At 43.5% G+C, this 26,955-nt stretch overlaps 1 protein-coding gene across 1 annotated transcript; it reads right to left on the bottom strand.

Moving 5' to 3' along the window:
- Positions 1 to 2,238: 2,238 nt before the first annotated feature.
- Positions 2,239 to 15,951, bottom strand: LOC115829795 (transmembrane protease serine 9-like). Its single transcript, XM_030793958.1, has 11 exons — positions 15,713 to 15,951; positions 12,060 to 12,133; positions 11,634 to 11,870; positions 10,335 to 10,477; positions 9,782 to 10,017; positions 8,874 to 8,917; positions 5,716 to 5,890; positions 5,351 to 5,607; positions 5,096 to 5,193; positions 4,349 to 4,624; positions 2,239 to 2,331 (listed from the first exon to the last, which is right to left on the bottom strand). The coding sequence occupies exons 1-11, from the start codon at positions 15,949 to 15,951 to the stop codon at positions 2,239 to 2,241; spliced, it is 1,872 nt and encodes a 623-aa protein (XP_030649818.1).
- Positions 15,952 to 26,955: the final 11,004 nt, after the last annotated feature.

The raw sequence follows: 26,955 nt of genomic DNA, 5'->3' as shown, positions 1-26,955 counted from the left end.
AGCTGATAAGAGAGACCCCTATCTGAGTCTCCTTAAGTATCGTAACACCCCAGTTGACAGCTTCAGATCACCAGCTCAGCTGCTCATGAGCCGTCGCTTACGCTCAATCTTACCCGACACCCACCAGCAGCTTCAGCCCAGGGTGGTCCGCCACAGAGATGTTCACGCCAGAAGAATCCACCGACAACAGTATCAGAAAAGATACTATGACAGGTCAGCCAAGCTGATGTCATCGCTGCATGAAGGACAAAGCATCCGATTGCGGGAGCATGGCTACTGGAAACCAGCAGTAGTCATCCAGCCAGCTGATACTGACAGATCATATTACATACGCACTGCTGAAGGAGAACAGGAGTATAGACGAAACAGACGTCACCTCTTTGACACAAAAGAAACATTCAGTAATTACACTGACGAAAACTCTGATCACAACAGACAACATGCACCACACAGCACCACACTACATTCCTCACAGGCAACAAGTGACAAAGCCCCTCATGCATCTAAGTACATACTGTACAATATATGACACTGCCCACCCCTGCTTAACAGAGGTGAGAAGTGTGTGCGCACAGATATACATACATAGATGACGCATTGGCCGCTACTGTATGTCATTTCTATGCGTCTGCACGTCCACCATATTGGAGCGGTCAAGATCCGCTAGTAAACAAATACAATGCATATGGAAAGAAGCAAACTTCTGTACAAAAATCGACTATAACTTAATTCTGAACCAATTTTCATGAAATTTGGTTTGTTATAAATGTGAAAAATTGAACATGATACTGGTTACTTGTTGGAATTAGAATCAGTTACTGGGGGCGGACCTAATCAGTGCTATGCCAAAACAATAACCTTCTGAATAGCCACAACTTCCTCTCGGACACGCAGGCACCCGTCTGAATAGGCAACATCAACTGTAAATTTAGAATTTCAGCTTTTGTGAATTCCTCAAAAAATTGAGGAAAATGTTATCAAAAATATAATTCCTACCTGATGCCCTGATGGAATTGAACAGGAGCTCTAAATGGTCCTGGCTTAAGTGGCAGACATCAGCTCAGAATTAAACGAGTTACAGTCGATTTTGCAGAGAGGTCTGAATCTCTCAATACACATTTTATTGGTTTACTAGTGGATCTTGACCGCTCCAATATGGCGGATGTGTAGACGCATACAGCAGCAGCCAAAGCGGCATCTATGTATGTATATCTGTGTGTGTGCGTCTCTCTCTCTCTCTCTCTCTCTCATGCCTATGTTTCATATAGGCTACCTGTGCTTACACATATGACACCAAGAAACGTATTTCAAAATGTCTGTCGGAAAACTTGTTTCAATGGCGCATGGAAGCTGACACCAGCTTTTCGCCTTTACTTAAACTGTGCTCATGATAAAAACAAACAAGCAATGAAATCTCCCCTGCACTGCAGGTTTTGCTTCGATCGAGCAAGTGGAATTTTACAAGAGAGTACATTGAACTGAAAGTGTGAGTACTTGTGCCGCAGATGGAATCAACGGGTTAATGAGTTATTGATTAGGTTATTTGGCCCAATTCCAACCAACCAACAGGGAATACACCACTTAACTGGTTCAAATACACATTGTTTTGGAAAATGAAATGATAAAGCTACCCTGTTACTTGGCCAACAGCACAGCATCACTACTGAGAAGCAACTTGAGTTACACAGCAGTGATGCTGAAATTATAGTTAAACCTACATCAACACGTCGTGACCCTACTGCTCAGCTATGGTTACAATTGTCAGCAGACGGCAGATCACGCTCTGGCTTGACACTTTTTTGTTCAGATACTAACAGTCAGTCAGAACAAAGAACTTCCATCAACCAGATGCTGGAAGCATAACGTGGCCTTTGACACTTAATTTTCACTCATGGCCCAAGAAATCTATAAATCAAAGAGTGCCAGAATCTTAGACATTTCAGAAACAAGATAATCACAGACGCTTTGCAAGCAACAAATAAACCAGTAACAAGATGTAACCCAACTTCAGGCTGTGATGGGAACGTTGGAAACCCTGATGAATTCAAATCCATTGTAAAAAGAAGCAACAACCATGACTGCTGGTACTAACGACAGAAAGACAAAAAGCTGGATTACAATTACATACTGTACACGTGACACTAGAGGGAAGCAGAAAGGGAACAAAAGTAGCACGGAAGTATCAAAGAATTACAAAGAAATCTGTATGAAGATCAGCAGTGATTTGGAGGCCTGACACTAGTTGTGAAGATCCATGCACCTTCTCTGTTTTTGCTCCTGTGTACTAAGGAGAGCACCTTTAGGTGATTGGTACATGGTGAGATCTAGGACCTGGAAGGGACGTGGAATATGGTGTTGTACGCTCCGGGGACAAGCATGTGTCCTCATATCTAGCAGCGGAAACCAAGACGTACATGGATTGTTACCTTCATTTTAACTTGATGTACAATTTGCCAAACGAATTTGAAACATTCTGTATTTAAATGCTGCGGGACAAAGAAAGAAAGAAAAAAAATTAAAAGCGACCAGCTGTGAGTAAAAACTGCTGCCTTTGGGTTGTGTTTGCAAGGTTCTCCAAAGGAGGGGGAGCGTAATGACATAATGACACTACGTATTCTACCGCCCCCCTCCTCTCTCGCGTCCTGAAGTGAGCAGAACATAAACCTTTGATATCTCCTCTTCATCAATTTACAAATAAGGAGCAGAAAGCCTAAGCTTATTCTGAACCAAAAAATGTTTCAACAAGAGACACAAGTAAAATCATACTGAACTTCGTTGTGAAAGATGGAGACGAAATTCACTGTTGCATTCCTATACTTGTGGGGTGTTGGAGAAAAAAATGTCTCTTGGCCTAAGAAAAAACATGGTAACAGCTATGTAGCCATTTTTGTGTGAGTTAATCAACATAATCATTTTGTATTAAGAATTCATAACTATATAGTCCTTTATATTAAAGCAAATGTGTGAAGTTCTTTCATAAAGATGTGATCTGTGAATGGAGGAATAGAAAAGGTCATTTGAGTTTGTCTCTGTGCAGAGCGTGCTGATGGTCAAACATTTAAGTTTACATGCTGTGAGCCTTTATTTGGAGGAAATGAGAAGACTGACTGTGTTGGAATATAGCCAAGGGCACTGAGATAAGATTAAACTGTGCTCTCATTTATTCTTTGTATTTCCAACAGTATTCTCATTTAGTCTTAGTCGAGACCAAGCAGGTGTTAATCAAGTGTGTAATAGTGTTTACATTTATTCTCTGTATGCCCTTTCATCTTTTATCATCATAAGTGATAGCATGTAACACCGTCTTCACTTATTCCTTGTATTCTCTAACAAGCTCACTTTAATTTTTGTATTTTATCATCTCAGGTTTTAGTGTGAGACACAACTCTTTGTATTCACCTTTGCTCATATATCAATGCAGGTGCCAATGTAAAGGCAACATCCTAAGTTATTTTTGACCTGGGTCAAAGGTGTCAATTTCTGACTACGTCATTAGGAAATGATGGCGTCCCGCAAGATAGGCAAAGAAGGTGGGAAGTCCTCTGATGACTGTCTTGACTTTCATTGGATAATCTTTGATATGATTTTGGTATAACCGTAGGTGATGTGTGCTGGGTGGTCAGTCACTCCCGGTACCTGACTCAGTTTGTTGCAAGCTGCTCTTAAGTGGTCGCAATAAACATATACTACACCAGACTCTTCAAGACTTCGACTGCTTTTTGAAACTTAGAATTCATTGAAGACTTAGCACCAGAAGAGAAGCAAATAGTGTGGTGGTGGGACTCAGTCATATCTGGCCCTGACTTGTCAGTCTCCCCCACAGGGGCTATTATTACAATATGTATTCAGCAATTTATAAAGCATCACAGTGTCAAGCATCATCGCGTTTTATAAATCAATGCGTCTCAGAATTTCTGGCCACAATGCCGATTTTGAAATGCAAAAGCTTTTCTTTCTGTTTTTTTTTTTTTTTGTGAGATGAAAAACAAAGTATGTACAAAGTGTGATGAAGAAGTGACATGGAATTAAAACAAAACAGTGAAAAACAGCAGTAAGAAAGAATTAATAACATAAACATAAATATAAACAAACATTACAAGATGAGGCCTCCAGAATATTACCCAGAAGATCCCTGTTATCCAATATAATCTCAGATCTTTAAATTATAAAACAGTGGTTACAGACTACACGATTAGTCTGACAAATTATGGGCAACTTAATATCCCACGACCTAAAAAATGGTTTGGAAGAAAGGAGGGAGTGAAAGAAGGAGAAGGAAGGTAAGCGAAAGGGAGAGAGATGTTCCAGCTCCTCGGATGGTTGCCACATTTGCTGTTGTTGGGGACACAGTTGCAGTTGTTGGGGACACAGCTGCAGTTGTTGGGGACACAGTGCTGTTGGAGACTCTGCTGACAGAGGATGAGTTGTCAAAGGCTGGTGAAGGGAGGCTGTTGACAGCTTTGCGCAGAAAACTTTTATAACGCACCAGTCGGTTGAAGACCATGAAGCCACTGGTATTGTTCCTGCGACTACTGCTGCTTGAGGGACTGTTAACTACAGTCAAAACTGCAGGCTGGAACCATGCCAGGCCCTGCTTACACATCAAAGGGCCCCCATCATCACCCTGAAAGAGAGAGAGAAAGAGAGAGAAAGGCATGGAAAGAGATAATGAAACACAAAACACTTCTATGCACTACAAGAACTAATTAGTTCAATTTACTTTAAAAATATTCTCCCGAAATCTAGCCTAGACTGAATTTTGACATTGTCAGATCAGGCATATGCTACTAACATGACGGCACAACTTAACATAGGTTTAATTAGTAATGTTTGATTTAGTCAATGAATTTGCACAATATTTTCATTTAAAACTCAGGTTTTAAACAATGTTCCGAAAGTTAGTCTGAACGAATAATTAAAAATTTAGGAGACAGAGCCAGAGAGACAAAAATCTCTGGATGCTTATAATCATACATGTTAAAATTTCAAAATATTATGTTGATTAGTTCGGTTACAATTCTTACAATCAGATAACAGTTTTGCTCGGAGTAGTTCTGCTCAGCACATGAAAAAGACCAATATATCGATGAAATACCTGCTGTAAAGTCACAAAACCAGTGCAGATATTCTCAGGGGAGGCTGAACTCCCACAATCCACCACGGTAGTCTGGACCTCCTGAAGGGTTTGTTGAACTAAGGAAGAGAGAGAGAAAAAACGAACAAAAAAGGAGTAAGGTTATGTTGAAAGATTTGTCCCATCTTAAGGTAATATTTTTGTTAGGAATAACTGCAACTGTTGCCGGTGTGTATGTGTATGAACAAACACACACACACACACACACATTCTTACCACCTCCTTGTCCTGAGCCCCAGCCCACAATCCAGCACTGTGTTCCTGTGGAGAAGGTCTCTGTTCCCAGGTCCACACAGATGGGCTGTATGAAGTCTGAGAATGTGGGTTTGCTGGCCAGCTCCAGAACAGCCACGTTGTTGCCTGTCAGGTTACTCAGTGTGATGCTGTTCACCCTCAGAGAGACCTCATTAGGGTTGGAACCATTTTGATTGAGACGGCCAAGGAACACGGTCCATTCTGAAGCATTGGTAAAGCTGGCAAAAGCGAGGAAATGGTCACATTTAGAAAACTCATAGTCATTACCAGCTGCAACCATCTTGGGTTTTTCAGTTACATATTGAACCTTGTCATTCAGCTGGTACCTGGAGAAACAGTCAGCAGAGCTCAGGACAAACTGCTCAGTGATCAGTGTACCCCCACATACGTGTTTGCCTCCATGGTGCAGACTGGCCATCCATGGCCATAAGCCTCCAGTCGCCAGAGAGCTACTGCCCCCAACACGAAGAGTGTTCAGAGAGGCACTGCCACACACCACAGCTGAGGAGCGAGAGAGAGAGAGAAAGAGAAAGATAGAGAGAAACAGAAACAGCCAGGCAGACAGTAATGGAGACACCAAGGAAAAGTGAAAAAGAATAAATAAATTTTGATCATTGTTGTGCAGTTAGTATTAGTTGCTGTAATCAAGTGAGCACTGAATGTTGTATGTACTGCTAATAAGACTTTATTTCTATAAAGTGGACAGTTAGACACATTAGACTTTATAGTGTATAGATAATGGAGCAGAAAATAGTTATTTTTTGAATCTTAATAAATAACCTAGAATGAATATTATCAAATGATATATATATATTTAAATATAATCAAATTATTGGTTCTATTCTATTCTGTGCACTGTACACGGGGTTATACTTAATTAAACTAATAATTAAACTATGATTAAAATAAATTAAATTTAATTATTAAAAAATGATAATGAGCCCAGGGTTGAAATTTATTTTAAATAAAGCTTTAATTGCGTACTTACGGGAAGAAGTCATCGAAGTGGAGGAAGATGCAACTGAAGTGGCTGATGCTGTTTTTGGAGTTGTTGTGGTTGAAGAGTAAGGAATAGTTATTGCTACAAAGGAAACCAGGAAGCACAACAGAGACAGTGAGAGAGAGAGAAAGAGAGAGAAGAGAAAGTGAGCGAGACAGAAGGAGGACGAGAATAAAGAGTAAGATGCTTAAGTACAATAGTGAATGGGTACATTCAAAGTATCGTTTAGGAGACAATAATGAAGATAACCTTCATTAATACAATAAAATCCTGAAGATGAGTTTACAACACTGTATGATCTGTGTGTAGTTTAGAAGGATGCATCTAAAGCCGTCAACTTATTTTAATGAGTTAAGCAACTGGGCACTTACTAAGAGCAGAGGTTGTACTGGGTGGGACTGGAACTGAAGAAATAATGGGTGTTTTCAAAACTGATGTACGTGTGGTTGAGGTTTGCGGTGCAGGAAACCAGGAATGAGAGAGAGAGAGAGAGAAAGAACCCAAAGTCTTGTTACAACATAAAAATGTGGATAGGTATATTTTTAAAAAAAAGGCCAGAATCATAAGTACAATAAATAATTACAATGTAATATCACAGTTTAAGAAAATTGCACAAAGCTTACAAAAAAAGGAAAAAAAAAACAGGATGGAATCTAGAAAACAGGGAAAGTGCTGAAAGAGGGAAATAAATGTTTGTTGGGGAGATGTGTTTTCAACTCAGCTCAGAACGAAGCGATGTTAGTACAGTTACAGAGCTGCCGTGAGAGAGAATGTACTGGAATTTGTTGAGACACTGCACTGACCAACCTTCTCCTCACAAAGCTGAGACTTGCTCTGACAGATTATGTGCAGCTAAGTATCAGTTTCAGCTATGAACTAATCAAATTAAAAGACTGTTACAGTAGTCAAACTGTCTGAACATACTGAATGATGGATGTATGGTGGTAAGAGATGAAAAAATGTGTTTATGCGATAGAGAGTTTACATGGCATCAGGATTTGACATGAATGTTATTAATGTTCAGACTGAGAGCTGTGTTTTTGGATTATTTGAGCCAGTTAAGATGATTTTGGTTTTTGTCACTCTTGTACAGATCAGGGAATGAGCGACACATTGAGCAAACCAAAGACGGAGAGAGAAATGTCATTTAAAAAGTGAATCGAGCAAGGAAGTGAGGGAGAGGGTTGGAGCTAGATGTTTTAATTAGTTCAGTAATGTGGGTACGATTTGTGGGAATGATACTCATGGGAGGGCAGTTCCTAAAGAGAGGGTGGGACTTGATGGATGGATGAGATAAACCAGTTGTGAAGAAGAAGAAGAAGAAGAAGAAGAAGAAGAAGAAGAAGAAGAAAGAAAATCAGCAAAGAGAGATATGGATAGAGTGAAAACAGAAAGTCAATGGGTGCATGTCAACAGTCATACATTATATTCTGATCAGAAAGAACGACAGATAGAGACAGCGAGACAGGGAGTGTGTGTGTGTGTGTGTGTGTGTGAGAGAGAGAGAGAGAGAGAGAGAGAGAGAGAGAGAGAGAATTACTTATACTTTGGAGACATTTGATGGACACTTACAGGGTGCAGTGACTGCAGTGCTCCTAGAGGTGATAGTGGTGACTGCATTAATGGCAGTAGGGGTAAAAGTGACAATGGTGGGAGTAGGGGCAGTACTGACAGTGGTGGCAGTACTGACAGTTGTGGCAGTTGTGGCAGTACTGACAGTGATGGCAGTAGGAGTACTGCTGACAGTGGTGGCAGTAGGAGTATGGCTGACAGCTGTGGCAGTAGGAGTATGGCTGACAGTGGTGGCAGTAGGGGTACGGCTGACAGTGGTGGCAGTAGGAGTATGGCTGACAGCTGTGGCAGTAGGAGTATGGCTGACAGCTGTGGCAGTAGGAGTATGGCTGACAGCTGTGGCAGTAGGAGTATGGCTGACAGTGGTGGCAGTAGGAGCACGGCTGACAGTGGTGGCAGTAGGGGTATGGCTGACAGCTGTGGCAGTAGGAGTATGGCTGACAGCTGTGGCAGTAGGAGTATGGCTGACAGTGGTGGCAGTAGGAGTATGGCTGACAGTGGTGGCAGTAGGAGTATGGCTGACAGTGCTGGCAGTAGGGGTACGGCTGACAGTGCTGGCAGTAGGGGTACGGCTGACAGTGGTGGCAGTAGGAGCACGGCTGACAGTGGTGGCAGTAGGGGTGGTACTGGCAGTAGTGGCATTACTGACATTGGTGATAGTAGGGGCAGGACCGACAGCTGTGGCAGTAGGAGTATGGCTGACAGTGGTGGCAGTAGGGGTACGGCTGACAGCTGTGGCAGTAGGAGTATGGCTGACAGCTGTGGCAGTAGGAGTATGGCTGACAGCTGTGGCAGTAGGAGTATGGCTGACAGCTGTGGCAGTAGGAGTATGGCTGACAGTGCTGGCAGTAGGGGTACGGCTGACAGTGGTGGCAGTAGGGGTACGGCTGACAGTGGTGGCAGTAGGAGCACGGCTGACAGTGGTGGCAGTAGGGGTAGTACTGGCAGTAGTGGCATTACTGACATTGGTGATAGTAGGGGCAGGACCGACAGCTGTGACAGTAGGGGTAATGCTGACAGTGGTGGCGGTAGCGTTCGCACTGGCAGCAGTGGCAGTACTTACAGTGCTGGCAGTTGTGGCAGTACTGGCAGTGGTGGCAGTAGGAGTAGTGTTTACAGTAGTGGCAGAAGGGGTAGTGCTGACAGTGTTGGCAGTACTGACAGTAGTGGCTGTTAGTATAGTACTGACAGTGGTGGCAGTACTAACAGTGGTGGCAGTACTGACAGTACTGGCAGTGGTGGCATTACTGACATTGGTGATAGTAGGGGTAGCACTGACAGTGCTGGCAGCAGTGGCAGCACTGACAGTGGTGGCTGTAGGGATAGCACTGACAGTGGTAGCAGTACTGACAGCGCCAGCAGTCATCGCAGTAGGGGTAGTACTGTCAGTTTTAGCAGTAGGGGTAGTACTGACAGTGCTGACAATGGTGGCTGTAGGGGTAGTAGTGACAATGCTGGCAGTTGTGGCATTACTGACAGCAGTAGCAGTAGGAGCACTGGCAGTGGAGGCATTAGAGGTTATACTGACAGTGGTGGCAGTAGAGGTAGTACTAACAGTGATGGCAGTATTGACAGTGGTGGCAGTACGAGTAGTGTTGACAGTGGTGGCATAGGAGGCAGTACTGACAGTGCTGGCAGCAGTGGCAGTACTGACAGTGGTGGCTGTAGGGGTAGCACTGACAGTGGTTGCCATACTAACATTGGTGGCAGTAGGGGCAGTACTGACAGTGTTTGCCATACTGACAGTGCTGGCAGTAGGGGTAGTATGGACAGTGGGGGCAGTGCTGACAGTGGTGGCAATGCTGATAGTGGTTACATTGGTGGTGATTGGAGGCACAGTATTGCAGCTCACACTCGAATCCCCAGCAGTGACATTGGAGGTAAAGCTGACGAAGCTGGGTTGGTCGTTGGTGATCTGAGAATTGATCCAGGTTTGGTACTGGGACACTCTGGTATATACAGAAGGGAATGTAGGACAACTGAAAGTGCCGAGGAAAATGCCTGACTGTATCCAGCGAGAGCCCTGTTTGCTGACCATTGGAGCTCCTGTGTCATACTGTGTAGTGACAATGTCATAGATAAAAAATGACAAACTAGTTCAGTTTGCTCAGTGAGGTACTGCCCTGCTGTATTATTTCTTGTTCTTATATATTGTTGCATAGTATCTTAATATTAGAAAGGTGCCTTGCCACACAATAGTATCATTTTTAGAGACTACTAATGACCTAAAAAACAATGTAGTGGAAATGTAGTGTTTTTTTTATTTTTTACAAATTGTTTACAGTGACAGTCTTAAGAGAAATAAAAGCATTTGGAAGATACTGATATTCGTAACTGTGTGACACAGAATGATATCAAAAGAAAGAGACTCACCACACAGGAGCCATTGCTTCTAGCACAGATGAATTGTTCTGTGATTATGTTAAAGTAATTGGCACCATAGATACATCTACACTGCCTGTTTCTCATTACTGACATTTGCTCTTCCTGCAAAGTCTGAGATGTGCGATTGAAGCCTGAGGAGAAACAGATCAAACACATAAAAGTCAGTCACTTACTGTGACTCCACAGAGCAAAATCATCTAAAACATATATACACATATTGTATAAAACCACTGAACTGACTCATACAGCATGTGTTGAGACAGTGTGTCTGTGTATTTTGAACATGTCAAATCAGGGCTAAAAGTAAATAGGCAACATTGCCATGTGGGTTAAACTCAATGGCAGTTCACAATGAAAATTTGCTCACAAAGATAGTGGTCGTTTATTCATTTTTGACAAGCAGGGCTAAATACGACCATTGTTGGTAGTGTTTTTAGTAAGTGTTTTTTCTTTTGAGAGAGAGAGAACACATAGATTGTTGGCATGTTTTACAATTATGAATACAACAGGATGTAAAATAATTTTTACTTGGTCATTGTCACACCTGCCTCCAGCCAAATTGCGGTTCAGTCACTTCCAATCTGGTGAAGCTCCTCCCCACCTGATTTCTAACCATATCTCTAACTCATTGACTAATTAGCATGTCCTGTATATGTTAAACTTTCTGCCTGGCATTAGTTTGTGAGAAACTGAGTATCCCGCCAAGCATTACCAAACCTGTGCTTCTTTTTATGTCTGTCCTGTGTATGGCTTTGACCCGGTTTATCGGTTTTCTGATTCTGTTTTGTGTTTTGGACTTAAGTAACTGGTCTGCATTGGATTTGTTTGATAATACACTGTGCATCTGTGCAAATGGATCCACAAGCCCTATCATTACAGTACTCACACCCTACTAAATGACTGTCAAAGACTAAGCGACAAAAATATTGGCCAGCTTTGGTCTACTGAAATAACATGTCCAAACGCTGCTTTGATGATTTAATTACTAGGAGGCAACTGGAAAAAAAAAAAAATTTGGCCCACGAGAGAAAAGAGGTGAACTTCGTCTTTACAGCTTCGGTAACTGTTGTGCACTTTAATAATGCTGCACATAATGATAGCACTCTGTATTTTGATGTTCCTAGAGGTTATAAGTCCTCTGAAAGTTTTGCCCAATGGACAACATTAATCAGATCCCAACTAACAATATCGAGTTAACATCAAATGCTATGTGTCACCTCACAGGGTCTTGTCATCTAATTTACATGTCATTTCAGATGACGTTATGTTCTGCAACGTTTCCCCAACCTGTGATCCAGCTGTCAGTGCCATTATAGAAGGTGCTGTCTGCTGCAGCCAGGCAAACTGGTCTGATGTAGTCAGTGAAATTTACAGAGGAGGAGAGACGCAGCAAAGCAATGTCATTGTTAAAGGTGATAGAGATATAGTCAGGGTGAATGATGATCTGAGAGACAGATCGGGACACCTCATTTGGGTTGGATCCCTGCTGACTCTGACGACCCAGGTAGATGGTCACCTGTGTAGCTGTAACACTGAGAAAAAAGCAAATGATTGGTTTGATGTTGTTTGTGATCAATATCATGCTAATGTTCTGTTACATTCAGCAGTCTGGATGATTCAGTACCCTAGAAAGCAATGAGCCGCTGACAGCACCCAGTCTTTGTTGATTAAGGAGCCGCCACAGAAATGCCTGCCAAATCTGTGCAAGCTGACCTGCCAGGGCCAGGCACCAGCAGGGGTGTCCTGGACCCCCACTGTTCTGGTGTTTAGTGGGGCCAGGCCGCACACTGATGTGGAGAGAGGAGGAAGAGCATATTAGGCGGTGAAAAACACACTGAAGGTTTAAAGTGGATACACTATCCTTGAAAAAGCTAGCTGAACTTAAGTGTGCCACTTACCACCAGACTGCGAGTGGGTATCTGAAAAAAAGACCATCATAAGTCGAATGCAGTTTTAAGCATGAAATGTCATGTCTTTTTGTTCTAACAAATAGTTTTTACACAAGCAATACATAGCTGAAAAGTAGGGATGTCCCGATCAAGTTTTTTGCCCCCGATCCGAGTCATTTAATATTGAGTATCTGCCGATACTGAGTCCCGATCCCATATTTGTATTTTCCTAGATAATACAGTTGCACAGTGCACATTTCATTCTTTTTTTTTCTTTTCTTTCTTGTTTCCTTTTATTTATCTTTTTTTCTACTAAATAACAAAGTAAACCTTGTTGTAAAGCTCCGGTAGGGCAGTGTCTGAAATGTAGTTTCGAGAGGGTAGGGCGTACCATGGCTCCAAAAGCTCCAAAAAAGAGAAAACTTGAGGTACGTTAAATTAGCAAAGAAAGGCAAATATTCTCAAACATTTTCAAACAGTTTTTCGTTTGCTTTGAGTTCACTGCGAACGTCTGTGAACGCAGACAAACGGTCTAAGGAGGTAGTTCTCGGCGAATAAACATGGACGCTAGACTAAAAGAGATGTGTGCCCAGATGGGAATTATACCACAAAATATTCGTAAGTGTTTGATTTTATTTAATCTTGGTACAGTAATTCAAGTGGTTATCTTGTCTGTCAATTTCGTTTATACTTTTTCTGAAAGCCTCTTTTTGTATGCTATCGCTGTCAATCCTTAGCGTTAGTTAAGCCATTGAAACCAGTACAGACCAATAGAGACCAGTTCATCCCAATAGACTAGCTACTGGTTTTTCAACTGGAATTTCCACTAGGGACAGCTAAAGCGTATGGTGTTTCAATTTTGAAATGATACCTTGGTTGTTGTTAGTAGCCTTGAGGATCAATGTCGTCAGAGTATGCTGACCTAAAAAACGTTCAAACTTTAAAGTTGAAACAAAGGCCATTCGCCTAGAACACTCGCCTCAGTTTGCCGAATTTGAAAGCACCTTTATATTCGCACCTTTATATTCACAGAGATGGGCTGGTCATAAGCAATTAGTTACTCAGCAATGTTTTTTGCCTTGTCGCTGTCCCGAGGAAATTTCTTTCTCCTTTTACATGTACATCCTGCAATGTGTGTTGCTTCGGAGCAGCCTTTGCCTGAGTTACCTGAGGCCCTGTTTACACCTTGCATTAAGATCCGATTTTGGTGATCGATCACAAGTGGACAGCTCTAAGTACGTCGGTTTACATCTGGCTTTAGAATCCGTGTCTCGAATGACCACTTGAGATCGGATCTCACTTCCCCGAGCTATATGCTAATAAACACGTAAATCATTTCCAACACCTTACCCCTTTCATTGAATTTCACTTTTGCTTTTTTAATTTAGATATAGTGCATATAACATGTGAGATGTCAGACTAATATGGTGATCACTGATCGCTGTTTTTGGACATTAAGGCACGTTAAGCTGTTTCCTTATAATGGGCGTCAGTGGAGAGGAAAACACTTAATGTGAGATAACGACCATTCTCCTAGGATTTCGACTGTGATTTTTTGACAAGAGGAGGCGTTTCTAACAAGAGATGTCCAAAAGAAATTTGGTGATCATTTATCGCAGTTTTGGAACATTAAGCCAGGTTAAGCTTTTTCACATTAAACTTTGTTGTTTTTAATCGGCGGGAGGTATCAATGCACTCCCCGTGTCAAGACTGTCGGAAATTAAAAGAAGAAGAAGAAGAAGAAATCAAAACTATATCCATTTTGCCTGTTGTTGTCGTCTGTTGTCGCACTTTAATATGATGCCATTGGCGAGCAAATGTGTAGCCTACATACGCGACTGAGTCCGTGCTTCCGCATAAGCAGAGGATTTCAGTTGATTAGGTGGTCGTTCAGTGTGGTCGAGTGCGCATTCGCGTTTACACTGCTATAAGAATGTGGTCTGAGTGACCGCAATGCGCATTGATTGCGTTTACACCTGTGCTTTTGAGCTGCCCACTTGTGATCAGATCACCAAAATCGGATCTTAATGCAAGGTGTAAACAGGGCCTGAGTGAGCTCACTATATTCCATTGAGTGTTTATTTTTTAAGTGTCATATCAAAGCGGTACTAGCCTACTGAACGCAGCTTTTAACGAAATGCTGGCAGAACAAACATTACAAGTGGCTGCTGGACTGCTTTCGTTTCCCAATTTAAAATATTTCCACACTGCAGACATCCTGCCACAAATTATGCTCTCCGTTTATGAAGCCTGTGTGTGCAAAACTCCCTTAGCATTGGGATAGTTGGGGCGATGACGTGTGTTGCGTCATTGCGAAACCCTCCTCCCAGGTTTTTGCACTGTTTTTTTTCAAGTTCGGTTTTCGGTGATGTGTAGTTCGGCAGTTCATTTCTCCACCAACTTTGTGTGCGTAAATAAGAAGTAAGAGACTTACAGTTCATTTGTGTGAGTGTGTTGCATATTGTTTTTGGGTTGAACTGCCGCGAAGTCTTTCTTACGGTATTAATGGGAATGTTAATCACGCGGCAATATGTGCATTGCGATAGAATGCATAAGTAAGTCTAACTCCGTGAACGACGTTGTTCTTCTTGCCCATATAAATGTTTGCCATTGTATATAATCGTTCTTTATAATTTAGTAGATTATGTTGATATTTCTCTGAGTGACTATCTACGATGTTTACGATGCAGTTCTTGCTGACTCATCCTGAGCCAGAAAGTTCATTTGTTATAGTTTGACGCCATCTAGCGGCTCATATTAGAAATGTGTACCGTATTTGTAATGTCTTTATTCCTATGTGTTTCCTTGTAGAAATACCACACCCACACACCCATACGCCTATCGTACTCCAATTCAATTGTCAGTTGAACTTATAATAAAGGGTGGATTGCACTAAACCCCAATCTCCGCCTAATCATCCTTCTCACAGAGGATTGGAGTGAACTCAGTTGGACTCCAGTATTCGTACAGCTCTAACTATTGCACAATTGTGGTCCTTCGAGCCGGATCCAACTGAGGCACTCATGGCAACTTCCAGAGATTACGAAGAGGGACAAGAGCAGCGTGATCCCCGTCCCCGGCGGAGCCAGCGTGTTCCTGGACATCTGGAGGATTATGTCGAAGCGAGGGTTATCTCCAAGATGAAAGGGTTCCCAGTGCATATGGCCATAATCAGTATATGGAGGACCTCCGCCACCAGTGTATAGAGGACCAGTGGCTACGACTTTGGCAACAAATGACTGAACTGGAAGCCTTGATGGCTGGCACTCCTCGCCGGCCGCAGAGGAGATACTACCAAAGGGAGGAGTTAGACTTTCCTCATCATCCTCATGACCCTAATCCGACCTATCCACCACCTCTCCAAAGAACATAGTATCTCCTACACACCCACCCCGTTTCACATCCGTTACCTGGGATGCCCAGCACATCTCCTACGCTGCAGCCAGTCGGGTTGGGACACAACACCTCTCCTAGTACTGCGCCACAGCCTGTACCCCAGCCAGTGCTGCCGCCTGCGCCACAGCCTGTACCCCAGCCAGTGCTGCCACCTGCGCCACAACCAGTGCTGCTGCCTGCGCCACAACCAGTGCTGCCGCCTGCACCACAGCCTGTACCCCAGCCAGTGCTGCCACCTGCGCCACAGCCTGCACCACAACCAGTGCTGCCGACTGCTCCACAGCCTGCAACACGCTCATGGGACCCACCCCGTTTCCCATATGGGTTCCAACCTTCATTCCATCCTGCACCTCCTCCAGTCTCCATGTTTCCCGATCACCAGGTTCCCAGTATGATGGAGATGGCTATCGCTTCATCTTTCGGGATCCCAAAGCCTAAGCTTGTAACCTTCAGCTCAGGCAAGGAGAGCGACTTTGCTTTATTAAAGAAGGGACTGGATAGTGTATTGGGCCCCCATCGGCACCTAACAGAGGACTATAAATACCAAGTCCTTCTGGATCATCTCAAGTTACCCAGTGCTTATCAGATAGCAAAGAGATACATCCACGACCCATTGCCATACACCCGGGCCATGCATGCCTTACAGCAGAGATACAGCCAGCCTAGGCAACTGGTGGAGAGTGAACTGAGTGCTATATTGAATGCTCCAGCTGTAAAATTTGGGGATTCACAAGACTTCGAGGACTTTGCTATAGCCGTCAGAACACTGGTGGGCATGTTGAGCACCTTAGAAGGTGCGGGAGGCACAGAACTATGCTGCGGATCCCACGTAGACAGACTGCTCTCTAAACTGCCACCCAATTACAGGGATAGCTTTGCAGAGCACTGTCTCAACAGGGGGATAATACAGAGTGGCACGGGGCGTACCTACACACTGCCAGATCTCGCTGACTGGCTAGAGAGAAAATCTCAAGCACTACAAGTGTCACAGCGAGCTATTGAGCATTATCTCCAAGACAGAACGTCTACAGAGAAAAGAGAGCGTAAGACAGGCCCAGCCCATAAGTCCAAACCTGCAAATGTTTACCATGGTGCCGACCAGAGAACGCCGGTGAACGCTCCTGATCCTCCTCCTCCATCCTCAGGGAGTCCATCCTCCTTTCGACCACGGAACAGAGAATGTTTTAAACCATTCTGTCCCTACTGTGGCACCCAAGAACATTATCTGAATGCATGCCCTCAGTTCGAAAAATTGAGTGTGCCGCAGCGAACAGCATGGATCAAAGATAAAGGGAGATGCTGGAGATGTGGACGCAATCACCAGCCAGATAAATGCACCCTGAAAAGACCCTGCTCCTCCTGTGGTGAACTGCATCTGCCGGTCCTGCACGACGTAGCATGTAGGTTGCATCCCAGTGTCCTCACAGTCAGCACATCTGCTGCTAAAGTATATATAGATCAAGCTAGTCACTCTGGTAGGGTGTTGTTGAAGGTTGTCCGAGTCCGATTACGGAATGGAAGGAGAACACTGGATACCTATGCCATCCTGGACGATGGCGCCGAGAGGACCATCCTTCTCTCAACAGCAGCCAGACACCTTGGCCTCGAACAAGAACCAGAGCTCCTCAATCTCAGGACCATTCGACAGGATGTCATTCAACTTAAAGGCGCAGCGGTATCCTTTGACGTGTCTCCCATGACCAATCTGCGGAAAAGGTTCAGAATCACTAGTGTCTTCACTGCAGACGAACTGAATCTGGCCGAACAGTCCTGCCCAGCTGAAGTGCTCAAACAGAGATACGCTCACCTGGCCAGAATCCCAGTCCAAGCATTCAAGGCAGTCCACCCACTGCTGCTGATTGGGTCTGACCACCCACACTTGATAATGCCCACCTGTCCAGTGAAAATGGGAGCACCGGGAGGCCCTGTGGCTGTGTGCACCGCTCTGGGCTGGACCATTCAGGGCCCTGCCAATTGCATTCAACCTCAGACTAAGGTGAGCACCTGCCTCCACACCTCTATCCTGTCGCCATCACGAGAGCTCTATCGAAATGTAGAGAGGCTCTGGCAACTGGACGTGCTGCCTTTCCGGCCGGAGAAAGAAGTGACACGTTCTAAACAAGACCAAGTGGCTCTCGATATTCTGGAGGCTCAGACCGTCCGTGTTATCATAGATGGAGTTCCACGCTACGCAACTCCATTACTTCGGAAGAAAGAATCCCCAAAATTCCAGGTGGCACCAGAAGTTGTGATGCCACCTCTGCGGGCCACTGAAAGACGCCTGCGGAGCACCCCTGAGCTGGCACAGGTATACAAGCAAGAAATAGACAAACTGATGCAAGCTGGTTATGTTGTAAGGCTCACACCTGAAGAAGTGAGCAGATCGACAGAATCCTGGTATATCCCACACCACCTTGTTCACCACAACAACAAAGCCAGAGTGGTGTTTAATTGCTCATATCAGTACCAGCAAATGTCACTTAACGAACACCTGCTGCCAGGTCCCACGAGTCCTTCCCTCTTGGGTGTACTGCTCCATTTTCGAGAACACCGTATAGCAATCAGCGGTGATATCAAAGCAATGTTCCATCAGGTACGCCTCCTCCCTACCGATCAACCACTTCTCCGTTTCTTATGGAGAGACATGGACAATAGACGCCCCCCTGATGTGTACGAATGGCGTGTACTACCATTCGGAACTACATGCAGCCCGTGTTGCGCAGTTTATGCCCTGCAGCGACATGCGAAGGATCACGTTGAAGGGAATGAGGAGGTGGAACACTCTATACAGCGAGCCCTCTATGTGGACAACTGTCTGCAGTCCCTTGACTCTTCACTTCAAGCCAAACTCCTCATTGAGAAAATGCGAGCCGTACTCAGTGCTGGGGGCTTCGAGATAAGACAGTGGGCCTGTAATGATCCACAGGTAATTGTTCATCTTCCACCTGAAGCCAGATCTGAAGCCAGTGAGATGTGGTTGTCCTTCAATAAACAAGACCCGCAAGAATCCACACTGGGCCTTCGGTGGCACTGCCCTTCTGACACCTTAGGGTATAAACACCGGCCCGTCTCCTACACCAAAGTGACCCTGCGGAATATATACCGGGTTCTGGCTACACAGTATGACCCCCTGGGGTACATTGTCCCCTTTACAACGCGGGCTAAAGTGCTGATGCAGGCGCTGTGGAAAGGGGAGCGAGACTGGGATGACCCCATTACTGGTGACTCATTGCGGACCTGGCAAACCTGGGACCAAAGGTCACCATGCCTAGATGGTATATCCCTGTCTGGCTGGACTCTGCAGCATTCACTGCTGACCTGCACATCTTTTGTGACTCCTCTGAGCAAGCATATGGTGCAGTGGCCTATTTACGAGTTGAGAGCAGCAATGGACACCCACATGTATCCTTTGTCATGGCCAGGTCACGTGTGGCGCCAAAGAAACAGCTCTCCATGCCTCGATTAGAACTCAGTGCTGCTCTAGCAGGAGCACAGCTAGCTAAGGTACTCACCACTGAGCTCACCCTGCCTCTTCAGCAGACCTGGATGTGGACGGATTCAACCGCAGTCCTTACCTGGATCCAGTCAGAGTCCTGCAAGTATAAAGTGTTTGTTGGAACTCGGATTGCGGAGATCCAGGACCTGACCGACACACACTCATGGCGCTACGTGGACTCTGATAGGAATCCGGCTGATGATATCACCCGAGGGAAAACCCTGCTGGAGTTGTCACAGCCCAGCAGATGGAACCGAGGTCCAGAATTTCTGTATCAGCCTCCAGACCACTGGCCAACCAAGCCGACCTTCAATTATGATGACCCTAGTGAGGTACGACGTTCTGCTTTCTGTGGACAGGTGACCAACCAATCTACCATTCCAGATGCCACCCAGTATACCTCATGGAATGACCTCATACAAGCCACGTATACCTCCCGGCACGGGGCGGCTGCCTCTCCCATGTCAGCTACAGCCCGACTGGACACCGAGCTTATCCTTCTACAGAAAGCCCAGACTGACAGCTTCCCTGATGACCTCAGTGACCTTAAAGCCAGAAACACTGTCAGATCTACTAGTAGACTACTGACCCTTTCCCCGGAATATGATGAGACTCTGGGTTTGATTAGAGTAGGCGGTCGTCTTCGGAGAGCTGCTGACGTCTTAGAGGAAGATGCACTACACCCAGTGGTCCTAGCCCCTCACCACCCGATTACAAAGCTCCTCATTCGTGATTACGATGAACGTCTACTCCACCCTGGTCCAGATCGTGTCTTCACCGAGATGAGACGAAACTACTGGATTCTCAGAGGTCGTCAAGCCATCAGACAGCATCAGATCCGCTGCTTAGAATGCCGGAAATGGCGCAGTAAACCTATCATCCCAAAAATGGCCGGCTTGCCTCCATCAAGACTCCGCCTGAAGCAGCCCCCCTTTTGGTCTACAGGAGTGGACTGCTTTGGACCTTACTCCGTGAAAATAGGAAGACGGCTGGAGAAACAATGGGGTATCCTATTTAAATGTCTGACCACCAGGTGTGTACACCTAGATCTCCTTCACCATATGGATACTGACTCCTTCCTTATGGCCCTGCGGCGTTTCATCGCCCGCCGCGGTAAGCCATTCGAGTTAATAGCTGACCATGGCACCAACTTTCATGGGGGAGAAAGGGAACTTCGGGAAGCCTTTGCAGCCCTTGAACCTTCCCTGAAGGAGCAGTTAGGGAAGCACTGCATACAGTTTCACTTCAATCCACCCCAGGCACCTCACTTTGGGGGAGTCTGGGAGAGAGAGATACGGTCCATCAAGGCATCCCTCCAGGTGGTTCTAAAGGACCAGTCAGTACCAGAGGAAGTTCTTCTCACCATCCTCACAGAGGTTGAGGGCATACTTAATTCAAAGCCATTGGGGTATGCCTCTTCTGACATTGCTGATCTCGACCCTATCACGCCAAACATCCTACTGATGGGGCGGCGAGATGCCTCTTTACCTCAGGCCGTGTATGGATCCAGAGAACTGCTGGGACGCCGTCGATGGAGACACAGTCAGGTCCTCGCAGACCAGTTCTGGAGTAACTTCACAAGAAGGTACCTACCAGATCTGCAGCTACGCAGGAAATGGCAAAGGGATACTAAAGACATTGACGTGGGCCAAGTTGTCATGATAGTTGACCTACAGTTACCCAGGGCCATGTGGCCCATTGGCAAAGACATTGCTGTCACCCCTAGTAGCGATGGCAGGATCAGAGCAGTGGACATTCAAGTCAAAGACAGCATCTACACCCGACCTGTGGCTAAGCTAGTCAGGCTGCCACAGATACCCAAGGACACTCCTCACAGCAGACCCCCTTAACAGGGACTTTTGTGTGCTCAAATTCGCTTCACGAATTTGGGGGCGGCTGTGCAAAACTCCCTTAGCATTGGGATAGTTGGGGCGATGACGTGTGTTGCGTCATTGCGAAACCCTCCTCCCAGGTTTTTGCACTGTTTTTTTTCAAGTTCGGTTTTCGGTGATGTGTAGTTCGGCAGTTCATTTCTCCACCAACTTTGTGTGCGTAAATAAGAAGTAAGAGACTTACAGTTAATTTGTGTGAGTCTGTTGCATATTGTTTTTGGGTTGAACTGCCGCGAAGTCTTTCTTACGGTATTAATGGGAATGTTAATCACGCGGCAATATGTGCATTGCGATAGAATGCATAAGTAAGTCTAACTCCGTGAACGACGTTGTTCTTCTTGCCCATATAAATGTTTGCCATTGTACATAATTGTTCTTTATAATTTAGTAGATTATGTTGATATTTCTCTGAGTGACTATCTACGATGTTTACGATGCAGTTCTTGCTGACTCATCCTGAGCCAGAAAGTTCATTTGTTATAGTTTGACGCCATCTAGCGGCTCATATTAGAAATGTGTACCGTATTTGTAATGTCTATATTCCTATGTGTTTCCTTGTAGAAATACCACACCCACACACCCATCCGCCTATCGTACTCCAATTCAATTGTCAATTGAACTTATAATAAAGGGTGGATTGCACTAAACCCCAATCTCCGCCTAATCATCCTTCTCACAGAGGATTGGAGTGAACTCAGTTGGACTCCAGTATTCGTACAGCTCTAACTATTGCACACTGTGTGACAGCTGACATAAAACAAAGGATCGGGATTGAGTCGTGCTCAATAAAGCCGATACCAATCAGTAAAAAATGCCTTGATCGGCCGATCTTTGAGATCGGATCGGGACATCCCTACTGAAAACTACTTTGAAATTTTATTTATGAGTAAGCCTGCTTATACATTTTAAAGGAAAACAATTTCTTATCTCACCTTTGACCGTTTCCTCTCATAAAAATGTATTTTAGATTGTATCTAGCCATTAACGTATTTGTCTGAATTGTGAATCCGAACATTAACTTTACAATCTTTGAATATCTTAAAGTAATAGTTAGTATTAGCAACCCCTCTGCAAATCACCGTACTCTCAATGCATACATCACAGAAAACAAGACAGTTTTTCTGTACTATATAATGTTTTTGTAACAATAACAATAACACAGTGGTGTGTGTATGTGATGCCTGTTATACTGCTCTTCTGTATGTGGGTGTGGACATAGGCTAAAAGCAAGTCCAAATGTCCACAGATAATCAATAATCTTAGAGTAAGTCTTTAATATTAATACTCTGCTCCAGATTCAGTTAGCTCTACATGTACACTCCATGTTTGCTTTAGAAGGGTTAAAACAGACAGACCAGTGATATATAGAAAGAAAGAAAGAAGTAGTCAGCATTTATTAAAGTGATTTAAAAAAAATACACAAAAGGGTGTTGAATAGGAATGGTCTCAATAAGATCAATAAACAAATAAATAAGCTATTGTAAGATTATAGTGACATCTGAACAGACATGATAGGAGAACTGATAGGAGAACTGTCTAACTTGATGGTCTTATTACCATAGATACAAAGAAAGCTTCACACCTTTGGCGCTGCGTTACTGTTGGAGCCAAGAGCAATTGATTAAGGCAAAATACAACCGGTAATGGGCGAATGGCAGCCATCACAGACAAAAGGGGAATTTAGCATTAACACCCAGATTCTGATTTGCATCAAGCCACGTTGTACACCTGTTGTCTGTTTGCTTCATGGTATAAAAGGCCGATCACGGTAACAGTTCTCTGAGTTAAGCTGCGGCGCAAGCGGACTTGCTGCCGGGTTCCACCACCACCAAATAAAGCTTTTCTCCAAACGCGCTTTTTGCTCCGGTTCGTTTACTTGTAAAATCACAAAAAAATCCAACACTATCCAGTATGAATTCACAAACAGGCAATAGATAAATACTGTAAGCCATCATATCAATATCCAAAGAATGAATAATAAATAAACAAATAAATAGACTGATACAAATGTAAATATGTACAAAAAGTTTCCCTTGTTTCATTTCATCTCCCTTTTTTCTTTCAAATGCCTTTTTATTTTAGATTGCAACCATTTGCATCTGTTTCTTCTGCTTGGTTTTAATTTACCTATATTGTATTTGCTTGTACAGGGAGGGGTTGGGGTGCGGATGGGGTGGGGTTGTAACGGAGGATTACACTTTGACAAAAAAGTTAAGACTTTGAACTTCCCTTTGTAAATACGTCTAGTACAGTGTGAATGTGTTTCTTAATCATCTGCGCATGCAACAAAAAACATGCACTGGTAAAAAAAAAAAAACCTGTCTGTCATTTTGATATGGGTATGCTTTCTGATTAACTGACATGTTAGACAGTTAACCATCAGACATTCTATAATGTGGTCTGACCCCTTATGTTTAATATCTGAATAACAGAGCTGTATCAGGTTTCCTAACAAGCAGGCAAACTGCACAAAAATCAAAGCTATTTATAATATAAGTGATATCGCATAACATGTTGAGATGTGAAACGACTTTTTTTCCCCCCCGATAAGTTTTTACAAACTATCCAGGTAAGTACAATGTAAATAAACAGGTGATTTAGAAGAGATTATGAACTTACCTTTCACTAAAAAGGTGACAAGAAACAGCATGCAAAATGGCTTGACCAATTCCATCGTCACCAATGAGGACAGTGTTTCACACCTCTGCCTTTAAATATCCTTTTGCTTTATTAACCGTAAACCCCTGTACATAGTGAGGCCTTTTTACCTGAAATTTACCCTCCTCTCCTCTGTATCAATCTCCTCTCTCTCTCTCTTCTTATAAGCAACTTCAAACATTTCTCACATGCTTCACGCTGACCACAAGAACGCATGAATGCTGTCTGGCAGTAAACGAGCTTAAGAGTGTGACAGCCTACTAAGACAGTATATATCTCTAAAAATGGAAAGAACATATTAGAATCTGTTTTGTAATATATTGTATCCATGCTATATTCACTGCCAAATGAATTTTCTTAAACCATTTCATTGGAAAGGAATTCGAATTACAAGAAAAGCAAAAGAAATAAAATGAAATGAAAATGAAATGAAATTGAGTACATACTTTCACATGTGATTCACGCAGCATGCGTGGTTTTCCCGCAAAAAAAAAAATATTTAACATTTTTTTCGTCAAACTGGCTTCCCACAACTGTACCAGCAGCCTGCCACAAGCATCCAGATAATTTTTGCGTCCTGGTTCTCTCCCTATGTACTTTTATGAAAGGTTTTTAGTCACTTCCTGGTTTCCCTTACTTCACCTGGTTATTCTACCATTAGTTGCACCTGTGTCCTGTTCTTGGTTTGTATAAATACTCTTGGCTTTGTCCTTTTAGTTTGTGTTTAATTGTCTTTACCTGACATATATGGCAGTCCTTACGTGAAGTCTGTAAGCTTTGAGAAATCTTAAGCTTGTTTTGTTCCTGGATTCTTCTTCCCTAATTGTGATGTGTTGAAATTAAAAGCGTTTTTTTCTGCAAATGCATTCACTATCTCCTTAAGTCCATGGAAGTATGTTTGTCTTTTGCAGTCTTGGGCACTCTACATAAAACATAAAGCAAACTAACTACCAGTTACTCTAAAAAGATACAGAGCTGAGTTACAGGAGAGCTATCCTCCTGAGAAATGTAGCCTCTCTACAAGCTACATGGCAAAAGTTACTTGCTACAGTGAAGCTGCTCTATGACTGATGTGATGTCTGCGGTTAATTAAAAGCTATGAGTTAGTTTGCCAAACAGTGTGTTCTAACAATTGTTTATTACGAACTAGATAAAATACTGGTATTTATGTAACACTTGGCTTCAAATACTAGTTCTGAATCAAATGCAAAAATACCTCTTAAAATGGGTACAACATAAAACAGGTAACATAATTAGCCAATTGTCCCAAAAGACTGATTATGGATCATCACGTTGCAGTTGCCCCTGTAAGAAACAGCTTTATTGTTTTGATCTACAATAAGTCCTGAAAGTGAAGAAACATATGAGTGTAAAACAAACAAAAAACAAAACAAAACAAAAAAAAACAACAAAAAACATATAAACCAGGGGTCTCAAACTCTGGTCCTGGAGGGCCGGGGTCCTGCTGATTTTTGTTTTCACCTCTTGGTTACCTGTTGATTTTCACCTTGAAAACAGGTGTGGACACTCTTCAGCCAATCAGAGATTCTATTTAGTTGGTCTACAAGAAAAACAGCAGGACCCCGGCCCTCCAGGACCGGAGTTTGAGACCCCTGATATAAACGTACGAACAAACAACAACAATTACGACAACAACAACAAAAACATTAAACAAACACTGAAACTTGTTTGACTGCAAGTCTGCTTAAGGGAAGTGAGAACCGTGTGCGTCTCTTTCTCTCTCTTATACCTATGTTTCATATAGGCTACCTGTGCTTATATTTATGACACCAAGAAACATATTTCAAAATGTCTGTCGGAAAACATGTTTCAATGGCACATGGAAGCTGACACCAGTTTTTCACCTTTACTTAACTGCTCATGATAAAAACAAACAAACAACGAAATCTCCCCTGCACTGCAAGTTTCACTTCGATCGAGCAAGTGGAATTTTACAAGAGAGTACATTGAACTGAAAGTGCGAGTACTTGTGCTGCAGATGGAATCAACGGGTTAATGAGTTATTGAATAAGTTATTTGGCCCGATTCCAACCAACCGACAGAGAATACAGGACTTAACTGGTTCACACATTGTCTTGGAAAACGAAACGATAAAGCTACCCCGTTATTTGGTCAACAGAGCAGCATCACTACTGAGAAGCAACTTGAGTTACACAGCAGTGATACTGAAATTATAGTTAAACCTACATCTACACGTCGCGACCCTACTGCTCAGCTATGGTTACAATTGTCAGCAGACGGCAGATCATGCTCTGGCTTGACACCTTTTTGTTCAGATACTAACAGTCAGTCAGAACAAAGAACTTCCATCAGCCAGATGCTGGAAGCATAACGTGGCCTGTGACACTTAATTTTCACTCATGGCCCAAGAAATCTATAAATCAAAGAGTGCCAGAATCTTAGACATTTCACAAACAAGATAATCACAGATGCTTTGCAAGCAACAAATAAACCAGTAACAAGATATAACCCAACTTCAGGCTGTGATGGGAACGTTGGAAACCCTGATGAATTCAAATGCATTGTAAAAAGAAGCAACAACCATGACTGTTGGTACTGACAACAGAAAGACAAAAAGCTGGATTACAAACTACATACTGTACACGTGACACTAGAGGGGAGCAGAAAGGGTACAAAAGTATCACGGAAGTATCAAAGAATTACAAAGAAATCTGTATGAAGATCAGCAATGGTTAGAAGGCCTGACACTAGTTGTGAAGATACATGCACCTCCTCCGATTTTGGTACCGTCTACTGATCCAGCTTAGGTACATGGTGAGACCTAGGACCTGGAAGAGACGTGGAATACGACGTGGTAGGCGCTGGAGACAGGCATGTGTCCTCATACCTAGCAGCGAAAACCAAGACGTGCATTGATTGTCGCCTTCATTAGAACTTGACGTACGGGTTAACAAACGAATTTGAAACATTCTGTATTTAAACGCTTCGTGACAAAGAAAGAACGAAAAAAGGTTTAAAAAAATGACCGGCTGTGGGTAAAAACCGCTGCCTTTGAGTTGCGTTTGCAGGGCTCTCCAAAGGAGGGGGAGCGTAATGACATAATGACACTACGTATTCCACCGCCCCCCTCCTCTCTCGCGTCCTGAAGTGAGCAGAGCATAACCCTTTGATTTCTCCTCTTCATCAATTTACAAATAAGAAGGAGCAGAAAGCCATAGCTTATTCCGAACCAAAAAAATCGCTACATGTTTCAACAAGAGACACAAGTAAAGTCATACAGAACTTCGTCGTGAAAG

The sequence above is a fragment of the Chanos chanos genome, chromosome 16 (genome assembly GCF_902362185.1).
Source record: "Chanos chanos chromosome 16, fChaCha1.1, whole genome shotgun sequence".
NCBI lineage: Eukaryota > Metazoa > Chordata > Actinopteri > Gonorynchiformes > Chanidae > Chanos > Chanos chanos.
Note: the sequence above shows the minus strand (reverse complement) of the source record. Positions and strands in the feature narration are given on the sequence as shown.